Below are 17,500 nucleotides of genomic sequence, written 5' to 3'. Positions count from 1 at the left end.
GTAAAGCAGTGTAGCTGTGGGAGTTTATCCTCCATGGTTCTCCTTTCCGCACACAGTGATGTCAGGCTCTTAGAGACTGTGTGTGTGTGTGTGTGTGTGTGTGTGTCTGTGTGTGTAGCTGTTTCCACTTTTACGATCTCCTGTGGGAGATTTAGTGTGATCCCTGCTCTGTTACACTTTGTAGAGCTGAGGAATCCTTTCAGGCTCATTACCGATAACTGGTAACTATGGGGTTGGGCAATGTGGAGACCAGCTGGGCCTTGGCTGTGTGGTAATTAGTGGCCACTAGGGGCAGCCGTGGTCTACTGGTTAGGGGTTCAGGCTTGTAACCGAAGGGTTGCCGGTTCGATCCCCGACCAGTAGGACAAATGTGGACAGGGGAAGTGGTTGAGCACTGCTCTCCGATGCCCACATCCACGGCTCAAGTGCCCTTGAGCATGGCACCCAACCCCTCACTGCTCCCCGAGCGCTGCTGTAGCAGGCAGCTCACTGCGTCGGGATTAGTGTGTGCTTCACCTCACTGTGTGTTCACTGTGCTGAGTGTGTTTCACTAATTCACGGATTGGGATGAATGCAGAGACCAAATTTCCCTCACGGGATCAAAAGAGTATATATGCTTATCGTAGCACCCAATTATCACCACTTTTGTTCAGAAATTCTAAAACAACAATGTTTTTTAACACTTCAAAATAACATTTGCTAAATGAAGCTTACATTTTTCAGTAGCCATAGGTGTGTAGATTTTAACTAAATCTAGTTTGGTTCTTAACGGGAGCATTTACTGCCTGAAATATCCAATTTTGTTTACCACGCTTGGAGTTATAGTGCTGGCCTGATGGGTCGCCTATTGACGCCTTTTCAACGGCACATGGATGGTTAGACCGAGAATTCTCGTCATGAAATAAAAATTCCACTGGAATACACGCAGCCTTACAACACTGTTTACAGCTCTTCGAGTCATGGTAAAATGTCATTTTTGGTATATAGCTAATTTAGATACACCTATGGTGTGGGTGGTTGCGTTTCTTTAGGAATCCGCTGTCTTGGTTTGTATAGAAATGGATATTAAGTGACACATACACACAAGACGGCGGAAATACAGGACAGACGGTAATAGGGGGAGTTCCGATACTTACTTATACTTATACTTATGCTTAGTGTGCACGGGCCTTGACAAAAGTGAAAGTAAAAGTGAAAGTTCTTAAAGTAAGGCCAAGTGATGCTGGATGATGTCATGTTTGTTTATGTTAATGTTGATGTTTCTTAGCTTTGTTTTTCCTGCCTTTACCTTGCTTATACTGGCTTGTCTCTGTTTCTAAGTAATTGTTCTCTTTCTATCGCTCTCTCTCTCTCACTCTCTTCCTTCTCTTTCCTTCTTTATTTTTCTCACTACTTCTCTCTCTCTTTTTGTCTCTTTCCAGAGTATGCGGAGTTTCTTCACTGCAAAGGGAAGAAGTTCACAGACTTTGTTGAGGTGCGACAAGAGATCGAGGCGGAGACAGACCGTGTCACTGGGCAAAATAAGGGCATTTCTCCCGTGCCCATCAACCTACGAGTCTACTCCCCCAATGGTACGCTGCTGCAAAGCCTAACCTTTACCCTGACCCTAACTCTATGAGTATACGCCACTGCAAAGTCTACAGTAACTCTAACACTACAAGTCTACTCCACCAATGGTAGGCCGCTGCAAAGCCTAACCCTGACCCTAACTCTACGATGCTATTCCCCCAGTTGTAAACTGCTGTAAAGCTTAACCCTGACCCTATGAGTGTACTCCCCCAATGTTACACTGCTGCTAAGCATTCTGGGACTTTTCAGGCCTGTTTTAAATGTACGTCAAAGATTCTTTAGAACAGAACAATCCAGCATTCTAATAACATTCCTTAATGCGTCAATGCACAGAACAGGCTCTGAGCATATGCACCACCACTTCTTTTTAACTTTGTTTTAACTCAATTTTGTTTTAAATGTTATATTATCAATGAACATTGTCCCACTGACTCTGAACATATTCATATAAAGAGTTCATTGGTGTTAGGGTTAGAGTTGTTTGGAGTGCTTAGACTTGAAGGCTTGCTTACACTTTGATCAAACATTCCCACTGATCTAATTCTCATCTCCCTAATTAAACATTCCGACTGATCTCTTGTCTCCCTAATTAAACATTCCCACTGATCTCTCATCTCCCTAATCAAACATGTTCAATGATCCCTCATCTCCCTAATCAAACATTCCCAATGATCCCTCATCTCCCGACTCAAACATTCCCACTGATGTAATCTCTCGTCTCCCTAATCAAACATTCCCACTGAGTTCTCGTCTCCCAGCGCAAACATTCCCAATGATCCCTCGTCTCCCGACTCAAACATTCCTACTGATCCCTTGTCTCCCGACTCAAACATTCCCACTGAACATTCGCCTCCCTAATCAAACATTCCGACTGTAATTATAATTATTAAAAATAAAACATTTTCCTGCAGCATTGAACAGCTCTGAGTCCTTATCCACACAGTGAAAAAGTAACCTTTCCTGTTAAAAACTGAGAGCTGTGTGTCTGTGCTTGGCTGGTGTGCTGCAGTATTGAACCTGACTCTGGTGGACCTGCCGGGGATGACCAAGGTGCCGGTGGGGGACCAGCCGTCGGACATCGAGCAGCAGATCAAGGAAATGCTGATGCAGTTCGTCACCAAGGATAACTGCCTGATCCTCGCCGTCTCTCCAGCCAATGCGGATCTGGCCAACTCGGACGCCCTCAAGATCGCCAAAGAGGTCGACCCACAGGGTGTGTGATTATACAGAGTAGATGTATGAGTGTGTGTGTGTGTGTGTGTGTGTATGCATGTGTGCTAATGTGTTTGTTTCTTTGTTTGTTTCTCTGTCTGTGTGTTTTATTTGTAGCCCAGTCAGTGCCCAGTTGTGTTCCTTTGATGAGTGATGTGTTAATGTAGGCTAAATAGGCTTGGCCAAGAGGCCATTGAAACCCATTTCCAATGTCCAAAACAAGTCCGAGTCTTTGAGTGATACACTTATATCTTATTTGGAATTGTCTGCATGTCTCTCACTCTCATTTTATCTCTCTCTGTATGTGTGTGTGTGTGTGTGTGTGTGTGTGAGAGAGAGTGTTTCCATGTGAGTTTGAATATGTTTGTTTATGTATGTTTGTGTTACAGGTCAGAGGACCATTGGAGTGATCACTAAGTTGGACCTGATGGATGAAGGAACTGACGCTCGAGAGATCCTGGAGAACAAGTTGCTACCGTTGCGAAGAGGTCAGAGAAGACACACACACACACACACACACACATCCAATGCAGCTAATGAGACGTGCAGATACTGATGCTGAGTTTCATTGCAGTTACTTAGAAGTGAAGCACTGAAGTGAGGCTGTGTTTCATGTGATGGTACAGTATATTAGTATACTACAGTATATGTAACATTTCAAATAGGTGCTACCGCTTTGATATCACCATATTTCAAATGGGATCATAGTCAGACTAATTAAATAGCCACAGTGAAGCATTACGATAAGTGGAAGAGACACATGTAGACTTTGTCTAGGGCTCTTTTGCGCCATCTGGTGGCCCATGCAGGTGAAGTGGTGGACCAATCCCACTGAGACCACCTGCTTACCTTAACCCAAACCTGCTGACCCTGAACTACCCATGTTAACCCGGCTGGTGGAAGCGTAGTGGTTAAGGAGCTGGGCTAGCGTGGGTTCAATTCCCAGCTTACACCGCTGTGGCCTTGAGCAAGACACTTAACCCCAAGTTGCTCCGGGGACAATGTAATACCTTGTAATATAAGTGACATACGTAAGTCACTTTGGATAACAGTGTCTACTAAATGAATAAATGTAAATGTAACTCTAACCTACCCTGCTTCAGGGCTGCTCATATCTGCACTCGTGATAGCTCATCAAGGATGCTTGAGTGCATAAAAAAAAAATATTAATATATAATTTCAGTCATTTTGATTAGGGCTGCTCAGAGCTAAATAGAGTAGAATAGATGGAATACAATACAATTGAATAAGGGACTCTCAATGTGTGACACTAGAAATATCTCTCTTAGAATTCATCTCAGGGTTCTTTGGCATTCATCCTTGGCTACTCGGTGATATGATCAGGAAGTTCAGAAAGGTGTTGATATAGAGATAGACATCCTACATTGTGAATCTTATAGGACCAGTATATTACAGTACTACAGTTACTATTACAGTACAGAACAGTACTATTTACCACAGGACAGTACAGTTACTATTACAGTACAGAACAGTACTATTTACCTGGGGACAGCACAGCACAACACAACAGGGCAGTGAAGCACAGTAGCGTATTTCTCCACTGACCGACACTATGCCTCACATAATTGGTGGCTGCCTGTGTTAATCCAGAATCCCATTTCTGTATTTGTAGGAGTCATTGCAGTCCATGAGCTCTAGCACTAATGGACAGTCTTGTACAGCAGCCTCAGTCAGTGAGTAGCCTATAGAAGCTGACAGCTGAGTGCCCATTAACAGCAGAGGAGCCGCCTGAGGACTCTGTTTTCATGAGAAAAGATGGTGGCGTTTGCTGTGCTGCTGCTCACAGAGCCTGAGGAGGATTGAGCTCAGGCTGGTGGAGCAGAGTGTAAATAAGCTCAGTGTCTCCCCCTGGTGGAGACAGAGTGGCACAGCTCAATGCAGCAACGTCTGTCGCAATGGAACAGGGAGAGCTGAAAGGAAAAGAGATGAAAGAGAGAGAGAGAGAACAAGAGAGAAAGAGTGTGGTAGAGAGAGACAGGAAGTTAAAGAAAGAGGGAGAGGGAGGGAGAAGGATGAGAGAAGCAGAGAGCCAGAGAAAGAGTGTGTGTGTGTGTGTGTGTGTGTATGTGTGTGGTTGGGTGTGTGTAGGTGTGGGAGGGTGAGTGTGTGTGTGTGGATAGGGGTGTGTTTAGGTGTGTGTCGGTGTGTGTGTGTGTGGGTGTATGAGAGAGAGAGAGAAAGAGGAAAAGTGAGAGAGAGAGAGAGAAATAGGTTTGGAAAGAGTGAGGAAGTGAAAAACAATGTCTTGATTTCAGCCACATCTGGAGAAAAGGTTACTTTTATCGCAATAAAACATATTTATGGGCAACCCTCGAATGCTATTTGCTGATTTGCACTTTTTCCATCTCAACTCAGTCTGTGTGGAGACCTCTATGTTGTAGTCCCTCTCTCTCTCTCTCTCTCTCTCTCTTTTTCTCTCTCTCTCCCCATGTTAAAGCTTGGCATATGAAACCACAAGCCTAGTTCATGAGACTGCCGCCACTCAGGCTGAAAGAACTTCACTGCTGGGCTTAAACGCATGGGAGACTAACTAGGGGGGGTTGGGGGGGGGGGGGGGGGGACACATTCCCATCCTCCCCTTCCCTTCAGTTTCTCCTCCTTTTTCTCCTCTTCCCCTTCCATTCTCTTCCCTTCTTCTTCAACCTCCTTCATTATTTCATGATGAACCACCCAAGTTGTGTTGTAAGGTTGTATGGCTGTATGTATATGAATCAGTTCAATTCAGTTGGCTTGTTAGACAATTACATTAGACAATGCTTTGGGCATTTTTTAGGCCTTTTAGTTTAGATTGAACTGATTGTATTCAGTTTACTGAAATTGAACTTCATGACATGAGCTGCAAGGATTGTGCTGATTATGATATGTCTTGTGACTGAGGGGGCCCTGAATGTGATCCGTGTGTTGCAAGATTAAGTATGATACAATTTGCTAGTTTTGTATCTCTGGGTAGCCTGTTCAAGGAAAGATTTACACAAACTTACATAAAGAGCCTTTTTGTTCAACCAAACACCCAAATGTACACATACATTACAAAAATAACATTAGCTTACAGTATACATGCACCATATTACACTTAGTGTGACTTTATATCCCTGGATTAATAAAATGTTAGCATAGTCTACTGGTTTCATTTGGTTTAACAGTGATTGTTTTAGCACTGATGTATAAAGGATTTTTTCAGGGTTAGGTCTTAGGGGACAATCAGACAGGACGCGCTTTGCCGCTCATAAAGCACGAAGTGCACAATGTTTTCATAAAAGCGGGGGCCCTTCTCCGCTTTGAGTTGAACACTCAGGGCGCCTCTGCAAAATCACAACGCGCAGCAGGCGCACGAAACGCAAGGCGCTCTGGGCGCATAAGCAGCGCGCAAAGCGCTTACTGCCAATATGAAACAACATAAAAGACACGCACCTCACTGCAAAAACCACATCCTGTCTGATCGACCCATTGAGCTATCTAACATGCCATGATGTGCACAGGTTACATTGGCGTGGTGAACCGCAGTCAGGCCGACATCGATGGCAAGAAGGACATCCATGCTGCCATGGCAGCCGAGAAGAAGTTCTTCATGTCGCACCCCGGATACAGGCACTTGGCCGACCGCATGGGGACCCCGTACCTGCAGAAAGCCCTCAACCAGGTGAGGGGCCCCAATAAGCCACTGTGCTGCTGGCCATCCAGCTTCAGAGAGTAACGGCTCCTACACACTTACCCATCCCATTCACTTTACATTGGCTCACGTCATCCGTTGCCGAACTGAACTGTGGGTCCGCTGCGTCACGTTTCTCCCGTCGCTCGCGTTGAGAACGCAACTGTGTGTAGAAGCCGTAAAAGTTTGATGACCACATGCGTGTTCCACCCGTACGCTACACCATCCAATTCTAATTAGCCCAACTCAGTCAGGCACTGTAAATCAGCTAATTAATTAAATGACTAATTAAGTGTTAAGTGTAGAACTAAAGGGAATACATGGCAAGACTTTTACTTCCTGAAGCCGAGTTGTCCCCCTTTGCAAACCAGACACCTGTAGGAAATATATTTTGTAGGAAATATATTTTGCACATTAATATCAGTACTGATAATAAACATACAGTAATAGTAAAACATACAATACTGTAAGTGTTTAAAATAAAAGATTGAAGACACTTGATAACCTATGGTTCTACTCTGAACATGTTTACCATCCCTGTACAAAAAGTATTCTGATTTCTGTACATTGTACATGGTGCAATTTGAGTGGTTTATATGAGTTTTTCTTTTCCTGTGATGTCATTAGCAACTGACCAATCACATCCGCGACACCCTGCCTGCTCTACGGTCCAAGCTGCAGAGTCAACTGCTGTCCATTGAGAAGGAGGTGGAGGAGTACAAGCACTACAGGCCAGATGACCCCTCACGCAAGACCAAAGCCCTGCTCCAGTTAGTCACACACACAAAAGCACTTCTGCACAAGCAACCCTTCATGAACAATACAGTACACACACACACTATAGCCCATGCACCCAAACATGAACAGGCACTCATGAATGAAGGCATGAGCAAATTATGTTTACACACACACACACACACACACACACACGTGTGACTATAACCACTTTTCCCCCTTCCTCTCCTCACATCTCTCCTGTCCTCTCTCCTCCTCTCTCCCCTCTCAGGATGGTGCAGCAGTTCTCAGTGGACTTTGAGAAGCGTATCGAGGGCTCAGGGGATCAGATCGACACCGCCGAGCTCTCGGGAGGTGCCAGGATCAACCGCATCTTCCACGAGCGCTTCCCCTTCGAGCTTGTAAAGGTGAGTATCTGTGAACAGGTGTGTGTGTGTGTGTATATGTTTTGTACTCATGGCTGACCATACAAACTCATTCTCGTCCCAATTTTGCTATACACATACACACTCCTTTTGTGTAGAGTTATTCACACACTATGCTCCTCAAGGGTATCAGAAGCCTAACCTGATACCAGCTCAGCCTGGAGTGAATCCAACCTTGATCTGATTTTGGATCTGAAATAAATCTGGTTTTGGATTTGGCTCTAATTGGTATGACTCTGGTATGAATATACATTAGTTGTAATCTGTCTCTGATCTGGAATGAATCTGGTGTGACTCTAGTTTGGATCTAACATGAATCAGGTGTGAATCTAGTATGGATATAACATGAATCAGGTGTGAATCTGGATTGGATCTGGGCCTGATCTAGCCCATGTGTTCTAGAGCCAGTTGCTATTAGGCTCAGCCCATGTGAGCCAGGCGTGACGGCTCGTTTGCTGTGTGTGTGTGTGTATGTGTGTGTGTGTGTTTGTGTGTGTGGTCATTTTCCACGTAATGGAAGTTATGGAGGGGGACTGAATTCCTGCTCCTAGAAAAGCACACGCTGCTCCAAAAGTAACAGGTCGCGGAGAGGGGAAAGTACCTTTATATGCTGCTGTGTGTGTAGGCCTGTGTGTGTGTGTATGTGTGACTGAGTGTGTCAGTGTGTGTGTGTGTGACTCATGGCTCGCCTCTCCCTCCGGGCCCTCTGCCTTTATGAGTAAAACATTCCACCATCCTGCTCTGGAAAAAAGAGCACACACACACACAATCACAGATGCACATACAGAGCAGACATGCATACACACACAAAAAAATCTACAAACACAATTACAACACATAAATATTTAGGTTTACACCAAAATATGTTGTCTTTGCACACCTACCTGCTCTCACAGACTATCATAATCTCTCATAGTGTATAAGCACACAAATATATATATATATATATATATATATATATATATATATAAACAGTCCTCAAAACATCTGCAGTGTGATATTTTACCTGAGCAAGTCCACCATGAATAATCTGCCACATGTGCAGAAACAAAATATATCACATAGAAATAAATAAATCAGTGATGTTTTAAAAAGATACATCATAGTGCACCAAAGCATCTTTCCAACATATTTACAGTCCAGTACAGTCAACAGGGTCAAAGTTACTGAACACATGTCCAATTCAGAACAGTTCGGTTTCATTTGGGATAATATCAACTGCATTTGCAGTACATTTAATCTGGCCAATAAATCACTGCCAGATCGCAGGCAAGCATAAAAGATGGCAGACTCAGGATCACAGGCAAGTTAAGTTAACATTGTACCCACCAACGTAATAACTTCCCTCAAACATAATAAACCACCAACGTAATACACATCTGCACTTTTTGAACGTAATAACTGTCGCCTGCAACCACCGTAATAACTCATTTTCCACCAGCTTAGAAATTAGTACATTAGTGGGAAGTTATCACTTTTGTGGGAAGGTATAAAAAAGTTATTACATTAACTTCCCGCAAATGTAATAAATCACTAATTTAGCAAATGCCATCTATTTTATAGGTTGTATGAAAATGTCTGTCAAAGATCATCTCTATCTAAACAGATCTCATGACCATATAATATATTTTGTTTATTTCCTCAATTAGAGCACATGCAGCAGAGCATTGTAGTAAGAGGTGTATTTACTGTATGCATATACCTTCTGAACTGAATGCCAAATTTTCAAAAATGGAATCCAATCCAATTTTTGGATGATTAATTAATGGAAGTTTTAACAACCTAGGGTCTATTTATGGATGAAAACGTTCAAACTTTTGTTTGGGAGCAAAAATACATTAATCCAAATAGTTTTGATCTAGGCCATTTTTGCATTAACCGCAAAATAGCTTATAGCTTGCCATGCACGGGGCATCAAATCACGTCAAAATAAATCACTTTTTTGAAACTCGACTCAATTTAAACTCATGTGTGTGCGTGTGTCTGTGTGTGTGTGAGAGAGAGAGTGAGAAAGGTTGACAATGGTTGACAAAGAAAAGTTGACGATGGTACTGTCAACAACATCATTGAAAAAAGTAAGTGTTAAAAAGAGTTAAAAGTAAAAAGGATAACCATCTTTTCAAATATTGTTTTTAGAACGTACACTTACCTAACTTTCCTCAGAACCTCCTAGTCTTGAGCACTGACTCTGTAATGCTCAGAAGCAGGTGATGTGGACAGGGTTGTTTCCAATCAATTAACACTTAATTAGTGACTAATTAACTTCCTGCCCAGAGTACAGCACTCTAGACTTCAACTAGTTAAGGTTTAACATATGGGACTAAACACTCTCTAAAATATTCTCTCTCTCTCTCTCTTTCCCTTTCCCTCCTCTCTATGTACTTTCTTTTTCTTTGTTTGTTCAGATGGAGTTTGATGAGAAGGAGCTTCGTAAGGAAATCAGCTATGCCATCAAGAACATCCATGGCATCAGGCACGTCTGCTCTTACCTTTTCCCATCCTCTCTCTCTCTTTCTCACACACCACACACTCTATTTTTTATCTTTTGCCTTCATTGGCCCATCTGTTGGAATTCAGTCACTCACAAGTCTGATCATAGACCTCGGCTATCTGGAGGAGACCTTTATGCCTGCCCTTATCCACCAGCAACGGCATCCGCTGTCTGTCCAGATCTTTTTAAGTGATATATTACACACACACACACATACATACACAGATAATGTGATTAGATTTGTGACTGACCCCCAGATAATGGACCTTTTTCACAGTAGCCATTTTTCATATGAAATCTATGGCACACCCAGGTGTATTAAATTAAGGTTCTGATTCTGCTACACTTTAATTGATCAGAGACTTCATTCATGTAATTAGTAACACTAATTCCCCTACTATTTCATGTCAAAATGGCTGCTGTGAAAAAGGTGTATAGTTCGTAGCCTTGGCTGACCGTCTGTCTGTGTGTGTCTCTTGTACTGGTCTAGTCTGTAACTACCTTGTGTGAGTGTGAGTGTGAGTACAGTCCTTCTGTCAGTCATTCTGAGGTTCTGCTCGATCCGGACCACACCAACAGGCTCACATCTAGAGACAAATGCCTGATAGGGAGGCTACAACGGGCATGTAACTGAAGCGTTCAGTTTGCATAGCATCTGCTGCAACAATTAGCTTCCACTGTAATCAATGGAAATGGCTATACCACAGCAGTGTGTACGTTCAATCAGACGTATCACAGTATCAGACCAGTCTCCTAAACCTATTTTTAAATTATGTGAATGGAGCGATTCAGTTGCGGGCCCAGTGTAGCCCAGGCCTGATTTGTTGTTGGAGCCTTTATGTGCTCTCATGAGCGTAAAGTCATAGGATTGATGTCAGACTGTTAGAAACAGGGTTGCCCAGAACTAAAGTGGCTCCAAGCCTCTAGAATGACTGGTCTCCACCGATCTGCCCTTTCCTATGTACAGTAGGAGCTGCTTGGGGAGAATCACACTACTGCTTGCCATGTGTGGCCACTGTAGTAGTTATCTACAGCTATGAAACAACATACAGTAGAAGTTAGCGCTACTCCATGTTATCTGATGACTGATGACTCTTTAGCCACACTTCTACTGTGGAGTCAAACCATGTATAGTGCTCATAGTAAAGTATGACCACCTCTTCATATTACATTAAGACCATGTATTTTCATGGTAAAATATGACCACTTCCTCATATTTGAGACCATATGTTCTTCCATGTGCCAGTAGATACCATTGTTTCTGATGTACAATGTGACCACCATTATTGTTGAATTATACCTCCAAACTGCTTTACTCAGGGCCCATTGGGTCATGTGGATCATATTCTGACATGTAATAGTTTGGAACACTAGTAGTCTCTGGTTGTTATGCTGTTTGTGTTGAGTCAGGTGAGGTGAGGTCTGGAGGTTGATGGTAAAAGATGGTGGTGATTCCCACAAAAGGTGCCTACAGATGTTAGTTTTACAGTGATGTGTCTAGCCAAAGAACAAACCAAAACAGGTTATGGACTGCAGGAGGATTGCATAAATAAATGGAAGCTTGCACTGACTACTTCTTATCGTCAGTCATCTCTGTTATCAGCTTTTATTTCTTTTATTCTTAATCAGAAATAACTTTAATAATGTTGAGCGTGTGTGTGTGTGTGTGTGTGTGTGTGTGTGTGTGCATGCAGGTGTTGGTGTGTGTGTGTGTGTGTGTGTGTTTGATTTAAAATTCTGTTTAATTAACTCTTATTTCTTCCGCCTAACCTCCCTCCCTCCCTCCCTCCCTCTTTCTCTTCTCCCCTCCACTCCTCCTCCTCCTCTCTTTCGTTGTCCCCCCCTTTCCTGTTTGTTTGTTTTTCTTTGGCTGGTTCTGCGTGTGTCCCTGTGGCATGCACTGGACAGAACTGGCCTCTTCACCCCGGACATGGCCTTTGAGACCATTGTGAAAAGGCAGATCGGGAAGATCAAAGAGCCGTGCCATAAATGTGTGGACATGGTCATATCTGAGCTAGTCAATACGGTTAGGCAGTGTACGCAGAAGGTAAACCAGCAACCGGAGCATAGGCTATGTCTACACCCCCCCCCCCACCTCCCCCCTCAAACTCGCACTAAACAAAATGAAAGACAAAATGGAAAAAAAGAGTTTGCTGTCTGGCACTATGGCCCCTGTTCCTGCGCATTGCAGTAGCTGGTTGGCAGTGGTGTGTTGGTGGGGGCGGGCACTGGTGTTTGTGTGAGTGTGTGTGTGTGTGTGTGTGTGTGTGTGTGTGTGTGTGTATAGCCACAATTAGCTTGATGTTGGAAGTAGAGGTATCTGGATGCTGAGCTCACTATGCTGAGGCTGGCCAGGGATCAGGTTGCCATAGCAGCAGTCAAAGATGCTCCATAGTAACAGATTCACTCTGGGGGAGTAAAATGACATTTGCAAGCTGCTCTGTTGTGGTGTGTGTGTGTGTGTGTGTGTGTGTGTGTGTGTGAGTGTGTGTGTGAGAGAGAGAAAGAGAGAAAGAGCAGGAGAGTGAGTGGGGGATAGGCTAAAGTAAGTTCCAGAGACTGAGCAGCAGCCTGATTCCTGCATGATCACATGTGAGCTCAGCATACTGCCACCTGCTGGTGAGACAGTGGCAGCGCACCTGGAACCAAAGGCAACCTCCATCCTCCGGTCTTCAGTCTCCACAACAGAACAGTGTAGGACTTCAGAATTGCCCTCAATCACCCTTGAAGGGTGTATTCAGCCAGGCTGACTCTAGACCAGAGACTAGACCAGGTCTGGGAGAGGGTTTATTGTCTAGACCAGAGGTGCGTTCAAATTCGTAAACATAGGTGAATGTTTGTGAACACTCGCAAACAGTCTGAGGAAGTAGTTCTCCATAAACATACAGTGGAGCTGGACGTGAACTAGACGAGGTGTTACCGTGACAATGGAATGTTTACACCAAATCGTTCAAATTTAATTGTTCAGAGAAAACATTTTCGCCATGAGCGTTCGCCACTGTTTGCCAAACACTGTGTGCCAAACGCACCTCAGGTATGGGAGAGGGGTTATTGTCTAGACCAGGTCTGGCAGTTATTGACACCTATCTCTGATGTGACCTCCACTAGACATCAACTAGGGCATTCATGACAGGGTCATGGTCGAGGTCCTGAGCCTCTTCTGCCCCCTAATGGTGTTCTGGCGGAAAGAGGGATATTAGGTGGGTTCTACAGGCAAGTTCATTTGGGGGGGGGGGGGGGGGGGGGTTATAAGGGCAAGAGTATAGGGGGAGGAGGTGGTTGTAGGGCAGAGGTGGACGCTGGTCCCTAAGAACATAGCAGAGGAGTGGGAGACAGGTGTGGAGTTGTCTGTGTGTCTCCAGGTCCCTGCCTTAGTCTCAGGGTTTGATGCTCGAAGCTGTTGGCCGAGAGACGAGGTGGTGTGGGGTTTCTCTCTCTCTCCCTCTCCCACTGAGGGGGAGTGAACGTCGAGAGGGGAGCCCCTGACTGTCCTCCTGTTGAATGGCTTTTAAGGAGATGACCAATGTCTCACTTGCCTTCTCTTTCCTCCTGTGCTGTTCATATGTTCCCTCTTTTCTCTTCTTCTACCTGCACTCGTTCTGTCTATATCTGTGTATACTCTCTTTCTGTCTCTCTCTCTCTCTCTCTCTCATCATCCTCACATTCGGGCCTTCTTGGGTGGCCATTACTTCTCTTATCCTCTTCCTGTCAATCACTTCTCTCTCTTTCATCTTTTCTTCTCTTACCCAACTGTCGTTTGCTACTTGCTCTCTCCTGCTTTTGCCCTGTATTTCTTTCTTCCCTCTCCTCCTCTTCTTTCTTTCTTCCTTTCTTTCTTTCTTTCTTTCTTTCTTTCTTCCTGTCTTTCTTTCTTCCACTCCCTTTTCTTTGTCTTTTTTCTTTTCACTTGCTTTCTCTTTTCTTTCCCTTCTCCCCTCATGCTGGTTTTCTTACCCTTCCTTACCCTACTCCCTCTCTCTTTTCTCTTCTCCCTCTTTCAATCCCCCTCTCACCACCCTCCTCTCTCTCTCTCTCTCTCTCTCTCTCTCTCTCTCTCTCTTCTCTTCTCTTCTCTTCTCTTCTCTTCTCTTCTCTTCTCTTCTATTCTCTTCTCTCTCACATTCACCTTCTTCCTCTGCAGGACCGGTCTCTTTACCCCAGATCTGGCCTTTGAGGCCATAGTGAAAAAGCAGATCCAAAAGCTTCAGGTGCCCGTGCTTAAGTGCATAGATATGGTGGTGAGCGAGCTAACGTCCACCATACGAAAGTGTAGCGAGAAGGTAATGCGGAGCCTCTGTCCTCACATTCACACGACCTCACGTCTCTCCACGTCTGTGCCTTAGTCGTTTGGGTAGACCGATGGCTGGACTCGCGCTCAGCTTACACACGCCAGAAAGACAGAGCAAAGCTAAAAGAAGCGATCTACTCTCTCACCTATTAAGCTGCCCGAAGAGATGAGACGCTCAGCGATCTACTCTCTCACTCGCACCCTATTAAAGAGATGAAGGGATGAGACATTCATCGACAGCTGGAGGTAGCCACACAGAACAGGCAAACAGCCTGACACTTATTTACACCAGTCTGGCATATATAAGCTCGAACAGATCTGCAATATCACAACTTTATGAAATAAGATGTAAAATTACAAGAGGGACACTTAACTAAAGAGTCACTTAACTAAAGAGGGGTTGATTTGTGAGGGCTGCAGGAAAGTTGGTGTGATCTGAACTTCCTCCTTAATCAGTTTCTGTAGTAGTCCTGTTGTACACTCGTCAATTCACACGCTTGCTGCCATGTCCACTCTGCCTTGGCCTTTGTTCTGCACTGTCCGATCTCTCTCTCTCTATCTCTCTCTGTCTGCCTGTCTCTCTCTCTCTCTGTCTGCCTGTCTGTCTCTCTCTCTGTCTGCCTGTCTCTCTCTCTTTCACTCTCTCTCTCTCAGTCTGCCTGTCTGTGTCTCTCTCTCTCTCTCTGTCTGCCTGTCTCTCTCTCTTTCACACTCTCCCTCTCTCTCCATGGCTTTTCTGTCCTCTACATCAGTAGCGTGTGCTTGGTGCGGTGTGGAGCGGTTCAGTGCAGTACGGTGGTGTGGTGGTGGTGGTGGTGGGGTTTGTGATGTCGTGGCCTGTATGTGTACACTATGTAATGTAATGTGTATGTGCATGCACCGCAAGCAATTATGTTGTCAGCTGTCCCGCCTTTCTCTGTCGTCAAATGTCAACAGACAGGGTAAACAGGGTTTGTGGTTTGCACCAATTGTAATTTGATTTAAGTTTGATATGACTATATGTAAGAAATATGTTTTAAATAATGTCTAAAGTTCATGCTTCATCTCCTAAGATGGCCAAAGGCTGTTGTACGTTTTACTGCCTTTCCAAAATAGAAGTAAAAATAAAAACCCTGAACCTTAAAAATCTTTTGAAAACAATCCTATAGAGAGCTATCAGAGAGGGTCATGCTCAGTAATGTTTAAATTGTTAGCTTCTGTTTGCTAGCTGTTTGATATTACACCTTTGCTTTTCTTAGCTAAGCATGAGGAGAGATTATCGGCCAGGTGCACTTAAAATTGACCACCGTTTTTAGTGCAAAGGGTGCGGGAACTAGATCCTCTGCAGATAGACGCTAACGCTTGAACAGACCCAAATCTGCCCCAGATCACCTCTGCAGATAGACGCTAACGCTTGAACAGACCCAATTCTGCCCCAGATCACCTCTGCAGATAGACGCTAACTCTTGAACAGACCCAAATCTGCCCCAGATCACCTCTGGATTCCAGTCAGCTCAGAGCAGGGTCCAGTCCAGAGTTACCTGATATCTGGGTCTTTGCTCTCTTTTTGGTCCAAACTGTAGCATTGTAAGCGATTAGTCCAGCAACTATCGGTCTATCCTAAACTCAGACCTCCCCTGTATTCGGGCTGAATACACATTTGAATGTTTCTTTTTATGTACTCTATCTCTGTCACTAAATTTCTACTAAAACTATATTTTCTGTCCTTGTTGTGTGGCAATTGCTGGCCAATTTTTGAAACAGCTAGCCAAATTGTCTTAGTCTGGTTCTTCCTACTTTTAGAAGCATGCTGAAATAACAGTGTTGTCCTTTCTTTCTTTCTGCATGGTTGTTTGGTTGATTAGTTTCCTGGGTCGCTCTCGTCTCCTGTCTTACGTGCCCTTTTATTTCTGTTACTGTCAGCCGGCTTAGTTTCCGGAAGATTTTGTCCGCTTCCTAATCAATGTGGGCTAGCCTCTCAGGAGTTCTCTGGAGTATCCCTCCACTGTAGGTTCACAGGAGGTGTCCCACCTTACTGACAGATCTATCTGACATCTTCTCGAGCATCTCTCACTTTCTCTCTTTTCTTTATTCTCTATTCTTTTCATTCACCTTTCCGTTGAACTCTTTCCTTCTCTAGACTGATGAGACGTTGGCCCTCTTGTGCACACGAAATGTGCAACCTTATACATTTGAACCAAACTTACAGCAATAATAACAAAATGCAATCTTATAGTAATTAATAGTAAGTAATACAAATAAACCTGCTTAACCTGCTGCATATCACAGTTTTATTTTCATTACTTTTTGCAATAAGCAAAGATCCACAGGAGGTGTCTGTAGTCTCTTTCTTATTCTCTTTCTTTTCCTTCCCTCCTGTTCTCTTCATTCTCTCCTCTCTTTAGAGTCACATCACCCCACCACTGCATGATTAGTGTGTGCTGTTCACTCCCGCATGCTCCCCCCCCATCCCCCCAACCCACCTATTTGCTCGTGGTTTAGTATGGCATATGAGGCAGAGCACCCACTAAATGGCTGCCATTTTGTGTTGTTGTCAAGGGTTTTGTGTCGGTCGAGTCTACAGTTTTGAGATGTGAGCACCACCGAGTTCCTGACTTCCAATGCACCCAAAGATCCATGACCCTTAACCCCCACATGCAGATAAAAAGTGCATCTATGTGTAGTCACCTGTGTGGTCCTGATTACAACACGAATGTCTGATAGTTTTGATAGCCTCAAGCCCAGGTGTTAGAGGTTTTGGGTGAGGGTGTTAGGGACGCTCTAGGGTAAGGGATATGATAAGGGTGATGACTTTGCTAATGACTAAGGTTAGGGTGTTGGGCACTTGCTAAGGACTAAGGTTATGGTTTGGGTGTTAAGATATGATAAGGGTTACGGTGTTGGGGACTTGCTATGGACAAGGTTTATGATCAGGTTTTGGGTAAGAGTGTTAGTGACGCACTAAAGACTAGGTTTAGGGTGTTAGGGATATGAGAAATATTAGGGTTAGGGTGTTAGGGATATGATATGGATTAGGTTAGGGTGTTAGAGACGTGCTAAGGACTAGGGTTAGGGTTTGGGTGTTAGGGATATAATAAGGGTTAGGGTGTTGGGGACTTGCTAAGAACTAG

General features: G+C 44.2%; 1 protein-coding gene across 1 annotated transcript in view; it reads left to right on the top strand.

Annotated features, from left to right (window-relative positions):
- Positions 1-17,500, top strand: part of dnm1a (dynamin 1a) — a 74,776-nt gene that overhangs the window by 18,550 nt on the left and 38,726 nt on the right. The window contains 8 exon segments of the mRNA XM_042060135.1: positions 1,422-1,571; positions 2,579-2,782; positions 3,171-3,269; positions 6,282-6,442; positions 7,079-7,221; positions 7,458-7,593; positions 10,017-10,084; positions 14,244-14,382. Of these exon segments, the coding sequence (XP_041916069.1) occupies positions 1,422-1,571; positions 2,579-2,782; positions 3,171-3,269; positions 6,282-6,442; positions 7,079-7,221; positions 7,458-7,593; positions 10,017-10,084; positions 14,244-14,382 (1,100 nt within the window).

Source organism: Alosa sapidissima, chromosome 13, assembly GCF_018492685.1.
Source record: "Alosa sapidissima isolate fAloSap1 chromosome 13, fAloSap1.pri, whole genome shotgun sequence".
Taxonomy (NCBI): domain Eukaryota; kingdom Metazoa; phylum Chordata; class Actinopteri; order Clupeiformes; family Clupeidae; genus Alosa; species Alosa sapidissima.
This window is presented reverse-complemented; position numbering and strand designations above follow the sequence as displayed.